The 14,416-nt window shown below is 36.9% G+C and overlaps 2 protein-coding genes across 5 annotated transcripts; both read left to right on the top strand.

The window, feature by feature from the left end:
* LOC105051686 (VQ motif-containing protein 31) lies at positions 1-3,654 on the top strand. Of its 3 annotated transcripts, none has more exons than XM_010932235.4 (3): positions 1-428; positions 2,041-2,138; positions 2,905-3,654. In XM_010932235.4, exon 3 carries the CDS (start codon positions 2,941-2,943, stop codon positions 3,505-3,507), a length of 567 nt encoding a protein of 188 aa, XP_010930537.1. In that variant the 5' UTR covers positions 1-428; positions 2,041-2,138; positions 2,905-2,940; the 3' UTR covers positions 3,508-3,654. The 3 variants fall into 3 exon arrangements, with proteins under 3 accessions (XP_010930537.1, XP_010930538.1, XP_010930539.1); XM_010932236.4 differs by lacking the exon at positions 1-428 and adding an exon at positions 618-1,800; XM_010932237.4 differs by lacking the exon at positions 1-428 and adding an exon at positions 618-1,830.
* A 3,245-nt stretch (positions 3,655-6,899) lies between these two features.
* LOC105051687 (uncharacterized) lies at positions 6,900-12,108 on the top strand. Of its 2 annotated transcripts, XM_073243243.1 has the most exons (6): positions 6,900-7,125; positions 7,257-7,467; positions 8,009-8,079; positions 10,052-10,157; positions 11,382-11,514; positions 11,621-12,108. In XM_073243243.1, exons 2-6 carry the CDS (start codon positions 7,391-7,393, stop codon positions 11,768-11,770), a joined length of 537 nt encoding a protein of 178 aa, XP_073099344.1. In that variant the 5' UTR covers positions 6,900-7,125; positions 7,257-7,390; the 3' UTR covers positions 11,771-12,108. The 2 variants fall into 2 exon arrangements, with proteins under 2 accessions (XP_073099344.1, XP_010930541.1); XM_010932239.4 differs by having other exon boundaries at positions 6,900-7,467.
* The last annotated feature ends 2,308 nt before the right edge of the window (positions 12,109-14,416 follow it).

Below are 14,416 nucleotides of genomic sequence, written 5' to 3'. Positions count from 1 at the left end.
TCTTGTTCCAACTGGTCTCCCTCAGCACTTCAAATTGCCATCCTCTTGCTTCCTCCCTGGATTTTTCCTTTTTCTAATGCTCCTCTTGACTCATTTTTGACCTCCTTGATGACCTCCTGGCTCCTATCCCCATCCTTTACTCATTCCTTCAAGGATTAAAAGTCTCTGTCTTGCTGACCTGGTCCGTTTAGCTAAAAATATCTAAACCGACACTTAAAACGTAAAGAAACCTCCAACGTTATTCTTGTTTATCTTCCTTCTTTCTCTCTCCTATGCCAAGATCTTTCACGCGTATAGCAGCAGTCTGTTAATTTTGTTGTCGGTTTCCTCATAAAACCTCTTCTTTTCTATAACCTCATCTTTTTCCTTTCCATAATCCCACCAAAAGCCCAAGAAGGTGGCGGACTGAGGATGTGGAGAGCCTGTTGGTGAGTTATTAATGTCTCAATTGTTGTCTATTCCCTTCTCTTTTTCTTTTTTTTTTTTTTTTTTTGATCACTTATCTTAAAGATGATCTTGGGAAACGGAAGCAAGTGAGGTGAGTTCTCGGCTGTTTCTATTCCATCTTTTTCTTTTTCTGCTTCCATGGATGAAAGAAACATCGGTGAGACAGCTAAAGAGGTTTCTGAATTTTTCTTCTTTCTTTCTGATAGTTGAATGATTTTATTGCATAAGTAGAAATATCTGAGAATTTTGATTCAGAGATTTATTTGATGAGCTTAGGCATCAATAAATTATGCATAAATACTGGACTCTGGAATTTAAGGTCTCCAAGGAATTGAGAGTAATGCGATAAATATAGCTGCATGCTTTTTGAAGAATTTGATTTCGAAGGCTTGGAAGGAGCAGATGCTTTTGATACCATACAATGGAGTATATGAACTGTAAATTAATGGAGGATTTCCAATTGATTAGTATTAAAGCTGACAAAGTTATTGTTCTCAGAAAATATTAAAAAAAATTAAATCGAAAGTTAAACCTTTGTTATAGGATTGTGAGGACTTTGAATGCCATTTTAATTATTTCATTTTGGTTGACAGACAATGCTTGATAGAGCTACACAATTAGACAAATGAACATCTTAATTCCAAGTTTTGCTTTGCTAAATATGTTCTAGTTATCTGATACTGACATATGGATGTGGGTTAATCTACTGTCCAATTTTTCTTATGTCAATGGATTTGGTTTCTTTCTTTATGGCTTGCTACTGTTTTAATTATTTTTAAAAAAAAAATCAAAATCGCCTCTCGTTATTTTGTTTGATCAGTGGATCTTCCTGCTACAGAAGCCAATTAGCATCCTTAGCTCTAATGAAGCTGCTAGCCTCCTTCATTTGAGTCCTTTTCTCTCTCTCTCTCTCTCTCTCTTTTTGATACATTTCCTTTTTCTTTTTATTGAAGGAAACCTCGTTGAATTGGATGACAAAGCTTGTCAAATATGTTCACCAAAACTTTCCACCACAGGAGCCTTCTGTTGAAATTTTTTGGAATTCACATTGCTTTAACCGAATGATGTGACTTTTAGTTTTGTATATTGGAAGGAGTTTGGCTTGCGTCCTTCTCTCAAGTTGTATCATTTTGCCTATTTCCCATATCCAAAACTTCCATGCGGTTTCGATTGCGACATATAATGATTAATTCGGTGTCAGACACGGAGAGCCCATGTTTCTATGAAGTCCTGGAGAAAGAGGATGGAAATCTCCTCATTCCCCTTCTTTCACCTCTTTAAAAGGCTCCACCTCAAACTATTTTTTTTCATCAGCTCTGAGATCTCTCTGATCATTCTTGAATGCAAAACTATGTTCGTATACAGAGTCCCAATTTCAAGCATGTCGGTTTTTTTTTTTTTTTTTTCCTCAACAAACATGTAGATATAATTTATGTATATAGTGATTTTACCTTATTATTGATTTTTGTAACCATCATGAGACTTTATTGGCGAAATAGGGAGCATCTTTTTAATCTTCTTAATGGTTTTAAAAAAAAGATTATATGAATAATTTTAAGGATATTTCATACTTTTTTTTTTTGTGTAATACAGGAGGGAATGCAATTAGAAGCTCTGCTATGTATATATTATCTCTCAACGAAGGTGACTTGAGAAAGTGGAGGTATTTAGTTTGTAGCAAGCTCCTACAGGTGAAGTTTTTATGCTTTATGTAACTTTTTTTTCTTTGCTCTTCTTTTAACTTGTAAAACTACTCGCTTAGAAGGGATCAATTATATAAGATGTATCTTTATTAAATGATATTTCATATACTCTATCGCGTGTTTAAGAATCTTTGTCTCAAATAAAGATGCTTTCTTCCCAATAGCTCATAATCAAGTTGAGATTAAAATATGAATGAACTATTTACAAGTTATAGATCCTTCATGGAAACAATTCTTTGCTTTATGTTTCTGTCTTCGAGTGATTGAAGGTCTTTGCATTAAAGCAACCTCACCTACACTGCAATCAGAGATAGATATGATACTAGATAACTCGATTGGATAAAAAATGATACAAAAAATGACCTAACACATCATAAAAACATCTTGTTTAAATCATATACACATGAACATCAAACATGATCAATTCAAAATCAATATCGAATAGATTAAAATACATGACTCATATCTATGACCCTATTAACGTGGCACTAGTTTGTTAGGCATTGGACATATGAGAAAAACCATAATATTATATACTCTGAACTTTGAAGTCACATCCATTATAATATACTACATGCCAAAAATTAGGGCCTCCTATTAGACCATAAGATGCGTAAGATAGTCACATACCTAGATTCCATGAGCCTAGTAAGCCCTTTCCATTGTCGCCAATTTTCCATCCATCCCCCTTCTCTCTCTCTCTCTCACTTCTTTTTTTTTTTTTTTTGTTGGTCTGTTTGGTTGCTTGAAACAGACGCTCCAGAATCATTGCTTCACGCAACAAACATAGATGGAGAAAGCACCAGGGTTGGGCCCACAAGCCCCGGTCCCTTCCACCACCTTTGTCCAGACCGACGCCACCACCTTCAAAGAGCTGGTCCAGCGCCTGACCGGTCCGCATGACGAACCGAACCGCCCCCTCACGCCGGTCCCGCCCACCGACCCCAACTCCGGACCGGCCCAACTCCCCAAGGGCCTCCCCGGCGTCAAGCGGCCCACCTTTAAACTCCACGAGCGCCGCCAGGGAATCCGGTCCAAGCTCACCATCACCAAACCCGGTTCGTACCCCCAACTGGCCGATCTCTGCCTCCAAGCCGGACCGGCCGTCGTATCCCCTTCCTCGTCGACGCCCGGCTTCCCTTTGAGCCCATTGATCTCTCCGTCGTCGAGTTTCGCTGATCTTCATGTCGGCGAGGAGGGAACCGGGCCGGATGAGTTGAACCGGGAGGCGGAGGAGAGGGCGATCAAGGAGCGGCGGTTCTATTTGCACCCCTCGCCTCGGTCCAGACCGGGAAATGCTGAACCGGAATTGCTGCCTTTGTTTCCAGTAACTTCTCCCAAGCCACCTGGACCTTGAGGAGATGGATTTTGAGAGATTAGAATCAGTCTTATGATTCTTTGTGTAAATTCTCTTATTCTTCTTGTTCATAAAGAATAATTGTACAATTGAATAGAGAAGAACTTGGACAAGTTAATTACACTATAATGGAATTTCTTAGGAGTCTATAGATTGCTTCTCCATCCAACGCAATAAAGGTAATGGATTATGTAGCATGACAGCCCTACAACTGGGGCTACAAGTTATGGGTAGGATCATTCTCCACATGGAGGCTATGCCCCGCCACCCACATAACATGTTGCATAGGGGGGTCACAGAATTCTTGCCAAAAAGAACACATCCTCGTGAATTTGCATTCCATCATAATCCATAATATTATATACAACTTTAGATATTTTTCTTCCACCTTTATTGCCGACGACTTCTTTTCGTATTGGATGAGCCTTCTTTTAAGATTTTGTGAGGATCTACTGCAAGATCCATGCTATCAACTAGATATAGTAGTCTCTTTCAGTCTTATCCTTTCATGTTTCTTTATCTAGATAGTGATGTACAAGGAATAAACTGTAGAAAAAAGATTAATGAAACTAGTTGGAAGGTTTTCTTATCCATTTATTTTGATATATATGGTGCTGTCCTCCATGCTTTCGTTGTAGTTGTTCAAGCAGTAACAGATAAACGTTCTCTGATTCTTGGATATCAGCTTCATTCTTCTTAACTTATTAATTAAATTTACAAAAATCACACCATTTTTGCCTTAGGCATAGGTTTCTGAAATGTGGTTAATGAGCTAGGCTCACTCTGGAGAATTTGTCTCTTTGAAATCATCGGAAGGTATTAGATTTTTTTTTTTTCTTCTGAATTACTATGTTACACATTAAAGGAAAGTGATATCATCCATATTGTCTGAGTTTTTCATCATTGTATTTGTGGTGCATCTCTTTATATTTTGTTTCAGCTATGCTTTCCTAATTTCAAAATGTGTGGGAGGAGATTTAGACAACAACAAAACATGTTAACATCTACAGAGCAAGCCAATAAGGAATATACTGAATTTAGAAGGTGAAAAGGACAGTGTTTCATCACAACCTTTCTCCCAAGTCACTGCTTCAGTCATCATGATGGTCCTTGGTCAGTCTTCTGTTGGCAAGGTGGAGTTTATCCCAGACTAGAAAATACCTTAACGACATCTCAGTCTTCTTTGGTGGAAATGGAGATTCCTAAGCACAAGCAGATTCCATAATCACAGAGATGACCGATGGCATGGATGACAAGGCTTGTCAAGGCACAAGTCGCCAAAAAAAAAAAAAAAAGACCAAAATATTTGCTGATAGACTTGCACCAGCTCATAGAAAGACATAGTTTTGTTTTGGTTGACCATTCAGATTTTGAGGAAGCAATAGAACTAAAGGAAAGACCTTGTCTCTAGTTGAATTACCTTAATGATATTAAGGTAGATTTCTAAGTATTCGTTTGATGGGCTTTCATTGATCCTAAAATATGACTATCTGGACATACAGGAGTTTCTTTTCCCTCTTGTTTTTCTTTGATCTATGAGTATCCATGTTCTTTAATTCTCCTTGCTCACATAAACTATTTTTTTTTTTTTTTTTTTGTTTTACTAACATTATCACATGGGTTAGATTGAGGGAAAACGAGGTGGTATCATTTTCAAACTTCTGTGGGGTCTGTTATTTGAGTTTGTCAATGTAACACATAACCAACCTAATCTTAATAGGAAAAGGTTGTACTTTTATCTTGTACTGGTGAATTATTTTCTTTCTGCCATCTCTTGTAGTTTTTCTAATGGATGGTTGGACCTAAATCACTCTTGAGGTTGCTGGTCTATTAGAAGATAGGGATCAAATATTTGTGAGCATGTTGCAGCATCAACTGAATGAAGAGAAGTTTGAAAGCTGCAGAAAGTGGTGCTCAAGACCAACTACAATAAGTATAAGATGATAGAGATCATAATGGTTGCCCTTATGGTCCAAATGATAACTGTGGTTGTTTCACCAAAAGGCACCATGCATGGTGGATGCGGCTTCCTTTTCGGTTCACCATGAGTTGCTATAGATTTTGACAGAATGCACCTTCTCCTATCTTTCATGAGTTTTAAAAGGCATGCACGTTTTTAAGTATAGGAAGAGCATAGAACTTTCGAACATGTTATTTTTGTGCAATATATAATATGTAGAGCAGTTATCCGGCGACCATCTTTTCCCTCAGGCTACAAATGGATTGGTGGGTGACTCACTGTTAACAAGGCCCAATGGGGCGTAGTGCATGCAAATCATTGTGAACACCTCGTTATAAAATCTAACAAATTGTACATAACATGGTTTGAATCTATTCCCATAATTTCATCAATCAATTAGTAAGTTACTAAACTGGAAGAGGGTATTTAATCTAATATATATATATATATATATATATATATATATATATATATATATATGAAAGTAGAAAGTTAGAAAAAATGGAGTGGTCAAGTAAGCTGTCCACGTCAACAGCAAATTTTCATCCATGAATGCCATATAGATAAAAACTAATTTTCGTATCAGAATTTTCCTATCTAACTATTCTTTCAGTATTAAATGCAAGCATTATGTCATTAATGGATGGTATTGAAATCTATTTATGTCTATTTAATTAAGTGATTAAAGTCTGCTGTTATTGATCTTCGAAATATGAATGGATATACTCTTACTATTCATCCAAAATATTTCTTAATAAGTTATTTTTTTATCACATAATCAATGATGTGATTTTACAACCCATGTGCAATGTGCAGAATAAAAAACTAATATTATATATATATATATATATATATATTGAGGGAGAGAGAGAGTATGGAGATTCCCTTAATATTATAATTATCTAGATTTAAATAGTTGGATATTCTTAAGTAGTAAGTTAAGATATACTAATAGTATACATAGAATACAAAGAGAAGAAGGGCATTGGGGGGAGGAGGATATACCCTGTCTGAGATGCATGATAGGAACTCAAAGTGGTTGACTATGGCCATGAAAATAAAACCATGTATCTACCATATATAAGTTGTTTAAAAATAAATAAGAAGGAAGTTACTATAAGGTATGCATCCTCTTCTATGATCACTTCTATCCATGCCATCCTTCATCACATGTCCAACACTAATCCGGTTAACATGGAGGAATGCATAACTCGTTTTTCCCCCTCCATGACGTGGACTCATTGACCACTCCTACCCCTACTCTCCATGTGGTCAACTGCCTACCCTTCCCGCAACCAATATCTCTCAAGCAATCTACTGCAAGCTCCGCACGCCATTAATAAACGACAGCCATAAGATTACAAGTTAGTATATCAGTGAGTATATCCGACAATTTGTTTAAAAGTATATCAGACAAATATACTGCGGAAAATATGGACACAAGCTTTTGCTACCTCTTTTTCTATTGGCTTTGCTCCTCCATCTGGGGCTACCTCTATAGCATGAGGCTAGAGGGGGAGATTGCACGAAACCCTGCCTCAATCTCCAACTACCACCATCTGAGACCCTAAAGGTGGAATCTTTCTCACATTAGATGCTTTCTCAGAAGAGGCGTTTGATGGAGTAAGCCAAAACGAAGGATTTCTTTGGATTGAAGGGTTTGTATTCTTCCTCCGTAACCCAATAGCAATCCCTCGCCCTAGTCCAATCTCGAAGTTTTCTCCCTGCTGTCGTTAAAGGTGGTTCCTTTTCTTCTTGCGTTTGGTTATTCTGGTCTGGAAGAGTTCAGTGGAAGAGAAAAGAGGTACCCTTTGCTCTCCTTGAAGCCCGGCAGGAAAAAAGCTTGTGGCTTTTAGATCTTAGGAGAAGAATTAAAGAGAAAAAGGAGGAGGAGATTTTACTGAAAAAGGGGATTCTGTCGAGATGCCGATTTGGAGGTTTGGCCTGGTTTCCTGGTTCAACGATAAGGTTGTCGATCCTCTGATGCAAATAGTCAGAAGGTATTTGTTTGGGTCTGCCTGCTTTCACTTTATGACTTTTTTTTTTTTTTTTTTAATGCATTGAGTGATTGGATCTATTCCCTTTTCTAAATGTTATGTTTTTGCCTTTTATTTTATTCCTCATGTTTGAATTAAAGTGTCAATAATATATCTTAGGCCAACCAAGCTTCTGGAGAGCTATTTAGAATTGCAAAATTTAATTTTTGATCGGAAGCTTAGTTTTGTTTAAGATTGTTGTTATTGGTGCTTTGATTTTATATTTGCTTTTTAGATGTCACTTTTCGTTTAATGCATTTTACTGTGGTGAAATTACACCCTTTGAAGGTACCATGATGAATATTTACTACTCCAAAAGGTTCCGATGGCGATTTATACAAAGTGAACTGTCGGTTTAAGAAATTAGATTTTCTTTCTTCCTTTCCATTTTTTGCTTCCAACCTTACTGAATTGAATTCTTTGTGATGGTCATTCAGATGTTGATCTTAATTTCATCATATTAGTGTGAACTTTGTTGAGAATTTTTGTTCGTGTTCTTCTATAGGGGTGCAGAACCAAAGCAATTGGCATTTTCCACTGCTCTTGGTCTGACATTGGGAGTCTTTCCCATATGTGGTAAGAAGTTTGCAAGTGTATTTTTATCTTTGTAGTTGCAAACAAATGATTACATTGTATGAAGCTTTCTTGTTTTCATGGCTGTTCAAGTTGAGAATAATGAAATTGTTCTTGGTATGGCTAGACATGCATTGGAAAGTTTTATCTGCATAATAATCTGGGAATTCATGTTATGTGACACTGCTGAAGTGACTTATGGAAGGTTGATGCCTCCTTAACTTCTGTTGATAGACTAACTAAATCAATCGCATCGACGATAACTGAATTGAATATCATGAAAGATATCTTTTTATCACAGTCAGTGATGACCATAGCTGGGCAAGCATTTTCACATCTGTAAAGAGCATTTTCAGCTAAACCATTTTGACAAAGCAGGAGTATACATCATAACTTCAAACACCTATAGCTCACCAATGTGATCCCCAATTACCATCTCTTACTCTTCCTTGTACAAAGATTTGAAGTTATAGAGGTGCCAAGATTTGAAGTTATATGTTGGATATTCAACTATACAATGTATGATTATCTTGCAATAGCAAGATTTTTGTATTGTGCAAACTGATAGAAGATGTTCTAATGTTGAGGGATTTTGTTTATGATGTGTTTTTTGATACATATTGGAAGATAGTTTCAGGACATCGAAGTAGGAGTTATTATGGAGTTGAAAGTTGTTGTCAGATATCCATTGACATACTACATGTTCATGCCAGAGAAAAAGGAGTTGCCTCCCAGGTCAATTTTAATTTGATCTTGTTAGAATCTCACTAAATTGCAATATGATGTTGCTGAATCTGTCTTTCCTGGATCATGGAGAAAGGGATCCAGTTCTATCAAGCATTTGTGGACCTGCAGCATAGCCATGCAAATCATTGTTCTTGTAGCTCTTATGGGTCATCTGAAACATGTACCTTTCAATTAATTATATGAAGAGTCTAAAATAAATTATAGAGTCAATTGTCATGATCCAGTCTCAATACAGAATTTGAGCGAGCAATTGGACCCTCGAAGAACCAAAATTGGGAACCAAGTCTTATTCTTTCAAGATGATATATTCATTATGTCAATAAGGGTATTTTGCTTATGGTGAGTATATTCTGTGTACATGTGGGAAGGAAAGAGATGTTCCCAGCTGCGTATAAGTTAAACAGAATAGTTCCTAAGAAGCATACATGTTTCTCAGGATGCTTCTTTTGCCAGTATTAGTTGGCTGTTTTGTCGCTGATATAAATGTAGTGGCTACTACAGATTGTCTAGCTCTCCATTTGCTTGAGTCTGTAATTCTTAGCATACCACATTAAGTGGCAAATCCTTAGTGCAAAAGTAGGCATATGATTGTTTAAATAAGTCAATTCTAGCCACAGATTTTGCTTCTTCTATACTGTAACAGTAAATATAAGTCTTCTTGACTCGGATAAGAGAATACAATCATGAAGGGTTGCTCCAGTTCCAAGTAGAAATCATTAGCACTGAGTAACTGTACCTATGTTCCTATTTAGTTCCTCTGATTATGCATCTGAAGCCAGGTATATCTATTATCCCGCAGATGTTATTTGTGAACATTGCGTAGTGACCAAAGGACAGTACATGGCTTCTCGTTCTCACTGTTTCATGTTTTTGAACTCCATGTAAATTCTTCATAGTTTATTCATTGAATGTGTCCAAATTTGATCTGCAAGTGAATATGTTTCTTGTGATACTAGCGTTGTGTAATCTGAAATCCTATCTGCCAGAAATGCTGGGGGAATTTAAAGTGGAGGACTAGATGCTTATTCTGCTGTTTTATCGCTTGATTCTGTGATGATGTAATTGTCAATAACATTGTTTTCTTCTCCTTTGTTCATGCAATGAATTATGTAAACATATGGGAATAGAACATTTCTTCGACATATACATGTATGCATATATCTACATGATACTATCATAATTTGAAAGGTTGATTTGTGAAGGTGTTCATTTCTTCTTTTGTTAACAGGAACGACATTCTTTCTCTGTGGAATGGCTATTGCATTGTTTGGAGATCGTTGCCATGCTCCAAGTGTAATGCTTGCTAACTTTGTAGCTACTCCAATTGAGTTGAGGTAATCTTGGCTTTGACCCAGGACCAAATGTATAATTTTCTGAATCATCAGTTCTGTTTCTACCCGCAGCATCGAAATTGCAAATTTAGCTGATTCCAATATCATTTCTTACTTCATGGTTTTTGATTAGCTTTTGTTTTTCTATTGAAGTTCTTTCTACTCTTTGACAGTGCCACAGTTGGCATGTAATGGCATACACAATGCATTGTGTTTCCTTTTGTTTGCCTGGCCTGCTGTCATATTGAGAAGATGCATTTTTTGCATGACATGTCTAATATATTACATGGTTAATTACTACATATAGCCAACAAGTTTGTCCCTTGATCGTATAATTACCGTGTAGATCAGCTTGACCATTCATTTGTATCTGGGGCCATACTGTTCATCAGTTACAGTTTTTCATCTCTTTTGCCTGACAAATTCTATTCAATTTGTGATAGCACCTAAGCTTCCTTTTTATTCTTTATTTACTGTCCTTGCCAGTTTTACCATATAACCTTAACATCCTTGTCTGCGTATGCACCGTCGGTATAAGCTGACATTCGGATTAATTCAGCTGTGATGGGTCTTATGGTGGCAAATGAAAAATTGGCAAAGTTTCTTCTGCACATAGAAAATGCAGAATTCTTATCTAGGTAAATTACAAAATTTCATGATATTTAGTTTATGCATTTAAACATTCTGGCTGCCACTGTTTATGATCTGGAAAACTTACCATCCAGATCATCTCGATGTAATTACTGATCATCAGGAACTCAGGATCTTCTAACTGATTGGCTGATTCCTGATTAATGTACTAATATTATGAGCTAGATTCGCTGACAAGGGCATTACTCGACATATTATGATATTTTATACTGATTTGAAATTTTTACATAAATCAGCTTATAAGATGGCAACTAGTGAAAGGTATATTGTACTGATTAACCAATATAGGTTACCTACAACCTAAGTTGGTGTTTTGAAACAGACATTTTCAAATACTCCCAGTGTAACCTTTTCATGAGACCCTTCCATTATTTTATATCATTTGCATGTCATATAAAATTCATTTCTTGCATGCTTAATTTATGATGATTAGCTCTCAGTGTTAGTACTGCTAGCCTATTTTTTCGCTGACTGCATATAAATTATTGAATGGACTGTGATGAATTCTGATTGTTTTCTAGCCTGACTACATGTAAGTTATTGAATTGAATGCCACGAGTTCTGATTGCTTTTTAGCCTGGTGATACCCTTCTTGCGCCTTGGTGAAGTCATCTCTGGTGGTCCTCATTTTCCATTAACATCTGATGCACTGAAAAAGGTAGTGACAGGCCAAGCCTCACGAGAAGTACTACTCAGTGTACTCCATGCGGTAAACAGATATCACCATAGTAATTTGAGAAACATAATTCTTCTGATCAGTGAGATATCCATTTCACTAATTTAGTCCTAAATCACCACGAATCCTCTTATCACAGTTGTTGGGCTGGATCATTGCTGCACCATTTATCCTTGGCATGCTCTACACTGCCTTTGTTCCTTGTTTCAAGTTTCTGGTTCACAAGTTCGGCAGCATTCCCTCAAGCCCGAAGAAGCACGAAGTCAAGCGCAAGGTGAGGGATATCTAGTTCTACAAATTCTAGGAGGGAGAGGGATGGGACAACTCCCTGAAGGGATCTGATTGCCCATATAACATCTCTGTATGTATGCCTCTGTTCCAACAAGGTGGTGTGCTGTTATTGTCTTCACTTATTGATGTAATGAATATTTATGCATTTTATCATTTTAATCGTGCCGATGTAGGGTAAACCTGTGAGTAAAATGGACTCTCTAATGGTCCGATGGATTCCAATTATGTGGTGGTGTCTGATGTTCATGTGAACAGGGCCAGTGGATTGAGGGGGTAATATTGTTGCATTTCTATGACTGAACTCTTATGATGCAAGGGGTTTCATGTGCTCGCTAATTTTCGTGCATGGATGATGAGCATTACTCGTTTTATTTGAAAGTTTAAATTCCTAGCATTTAGATGAATGAAAAGTTTTATATGTACCACCATGTTTGTCCAGGAGTGATGCATGGTGAATAATTGGTTCCGTAGGTTATGTGGGGGAATGCTGAGATGATTGTTGACAAACTTTTTTTTTTTTTTTTTAAAAAGAATGCTTAAAACAATTGATAGTGCCTAAGTGGCTGTGATTGTGAAATCTTTCCCGTTGATAAAAGATAACTTGATTTGATCCCAAGTTTGTTATCATTATTTGCCAAGTTTATATCCATTCTTGTTCTAAAAGGGAAGAAGAAATTGCTCAGATGATTAATTCTGCTAAATGAGAATTCAGAAGACTTCATGCTAAAAAACAGTTGGGCTGTTCACAAATGTTTGTGCTCAGCTTACCAAGGAGCATGGTCAAGTTTATAGGGAGTAAACTATACCAAACTCATTCCCCATTCTAAAGACAAAACTAATTAAGAAGTTAAGCTTGATCAATGATCTGCTCGAAAAACAAGTATGGACATTCACAAAATTTTGACTCTCCTCAAGAGTCGGCTCATATAAGTTTTCTCCTTTAGATGTTGTATTTTTGATGCACCCCCTTGGGACCAAAGAAAAAGCATTGCAACAGCCTAACTGATTTGTTACAACCAGGAGGAAGAATGTGATATATTATTGCTTCATAGGCATGTCTCCGGTTAAGAGATCATGAAATAAATGCAAAATCTTTTTTCCATTAAAGAGAATAAAACATTAATTACCAATAGGACTTATTTCTATTGGTTGTCCACCCTCTCCTCAAGAGATCCTGTTGCATTCTTATTGCATCTCTCAAAATATAAATAATAAACATAAAATCTAAATAAAACTAAAATCTTATACGAACATAAATTCAGTGATTGGTTCAGAACCTCTTTGATCCATGGAAATGTCCAATATTTTCTTTAGAATTTTGCTTGTTTTCTAGATAGATAGCTATTTAGATGTCAGATATTTTCAAAATAATAAAAGACATTTTAATTTGATTTAAATTAAAACCAACCAACACCAACGGTTGTAGTGGTTGATTGCCTGATGTATTTCTGCATCTCTTCAAAAAAGAAAGCATCAATATCAAAAAATACAAACTTATGGTTGAATTAAACCTCTACATCAGAATACACAACAACACACTATGACCCAACTCTATGAGATCAACATGATTCTGTAGATGCTAGTGGATGATCATTTATCTGACTCATTGGTACAAAATGTGGCCAAACAATGGAGTTTATTAGATCCTAAAGATGTTCGCATATTCTTCTTAGACACATTATTGCTTAAACTAGTTATTTAAGTCATTCTGTACGTAAAATACAAAAAATCCTGTCAATTGTTTATGATCTATTGTGATCGATTCGAACAAAAGTCAGATTTCAGCAGCAACACGATCCATTGAAGAAACTCCACCAATAAGGATCCTTTTCACCAGCCCTCTCCACCGAGCATGATATTTTATGGACAAAATATGGGGTCCTCCCTCTCTGTTTTCTCTCATTTGATACCACACAGGGACTCTTGTTTTTTCTTCTTTGCAGTTTACATCTGATGTCAACTAATTATAACTCCTTTTACTCATATTTTAAACTTAAACCTCCTCTATACATATTACATCAATCAATAAAGGAAAGATGGCTGCTTTCCCAGCCTCCTGTTAGCCATAAAAACAAGCTGAAAGGGATTGAAAACAGCATTCTAAGGAGCAGAGGGAAGACTAGATCGAAAATAGAGCACTTCACTTTAGTTATTTAAGTTATTTTTTTCCTGCATAATCGAATTTTATGGTGAAATATATTACGAGATGTTTTTTTAATGAAAGTTTTATCGGACGATTTTCAATAGGAACAAACTAAGGTAGGAGACAATCCGACATCCTCACTGCGGAAAAAGTGAGCATCATAGATGTCATGGCCTGGTCCGGCCCATGCAACAATCAGCCAAAGCCCAAAAAAAAAAAATAGAAAAACAGGGGAGAAGACTCCCTTCGTCTCCCGAAGGGAGTCTTCTTCCTCCTCTCGCCGGCTCCCAATCGGAGTCGGAAACCATCTCCCTCCGGTCCTATTTAAGGAGGAGATCCCTCCTCTCTCCTTTCCACCAAAGATCTAGAGCCCAGTCGGCGGCAATCGCCGGAAAAAATTTTTACGGAAACCCGTCCTTGTGCCGTCCAATTGCTCGTCAGAAAAGCCTCGCCGGCGTCGGAGGTAAGCCTCCTCCCCTTCCTCTCTTCTCCCCCTTCCTT

This window comes from Elaeis guineensis, chromosome 9, assembly GCF_000442705.2.
Source record: "Elaeis guineensis isolate ETL-2024a chromosome 9, EG11, whole genome shotgun sequence".
In the NCBI taxonomy this organism is placed as follows: Eukaryota; Viridiplantae; Streptophyta; class Magnoliopsida; order Arecales; family Arecaceae; genus Elaeis; species Elaeis guineensis.
This window is presented reverse-complemented; position numbering and strand designations above follow the sequence as displayed.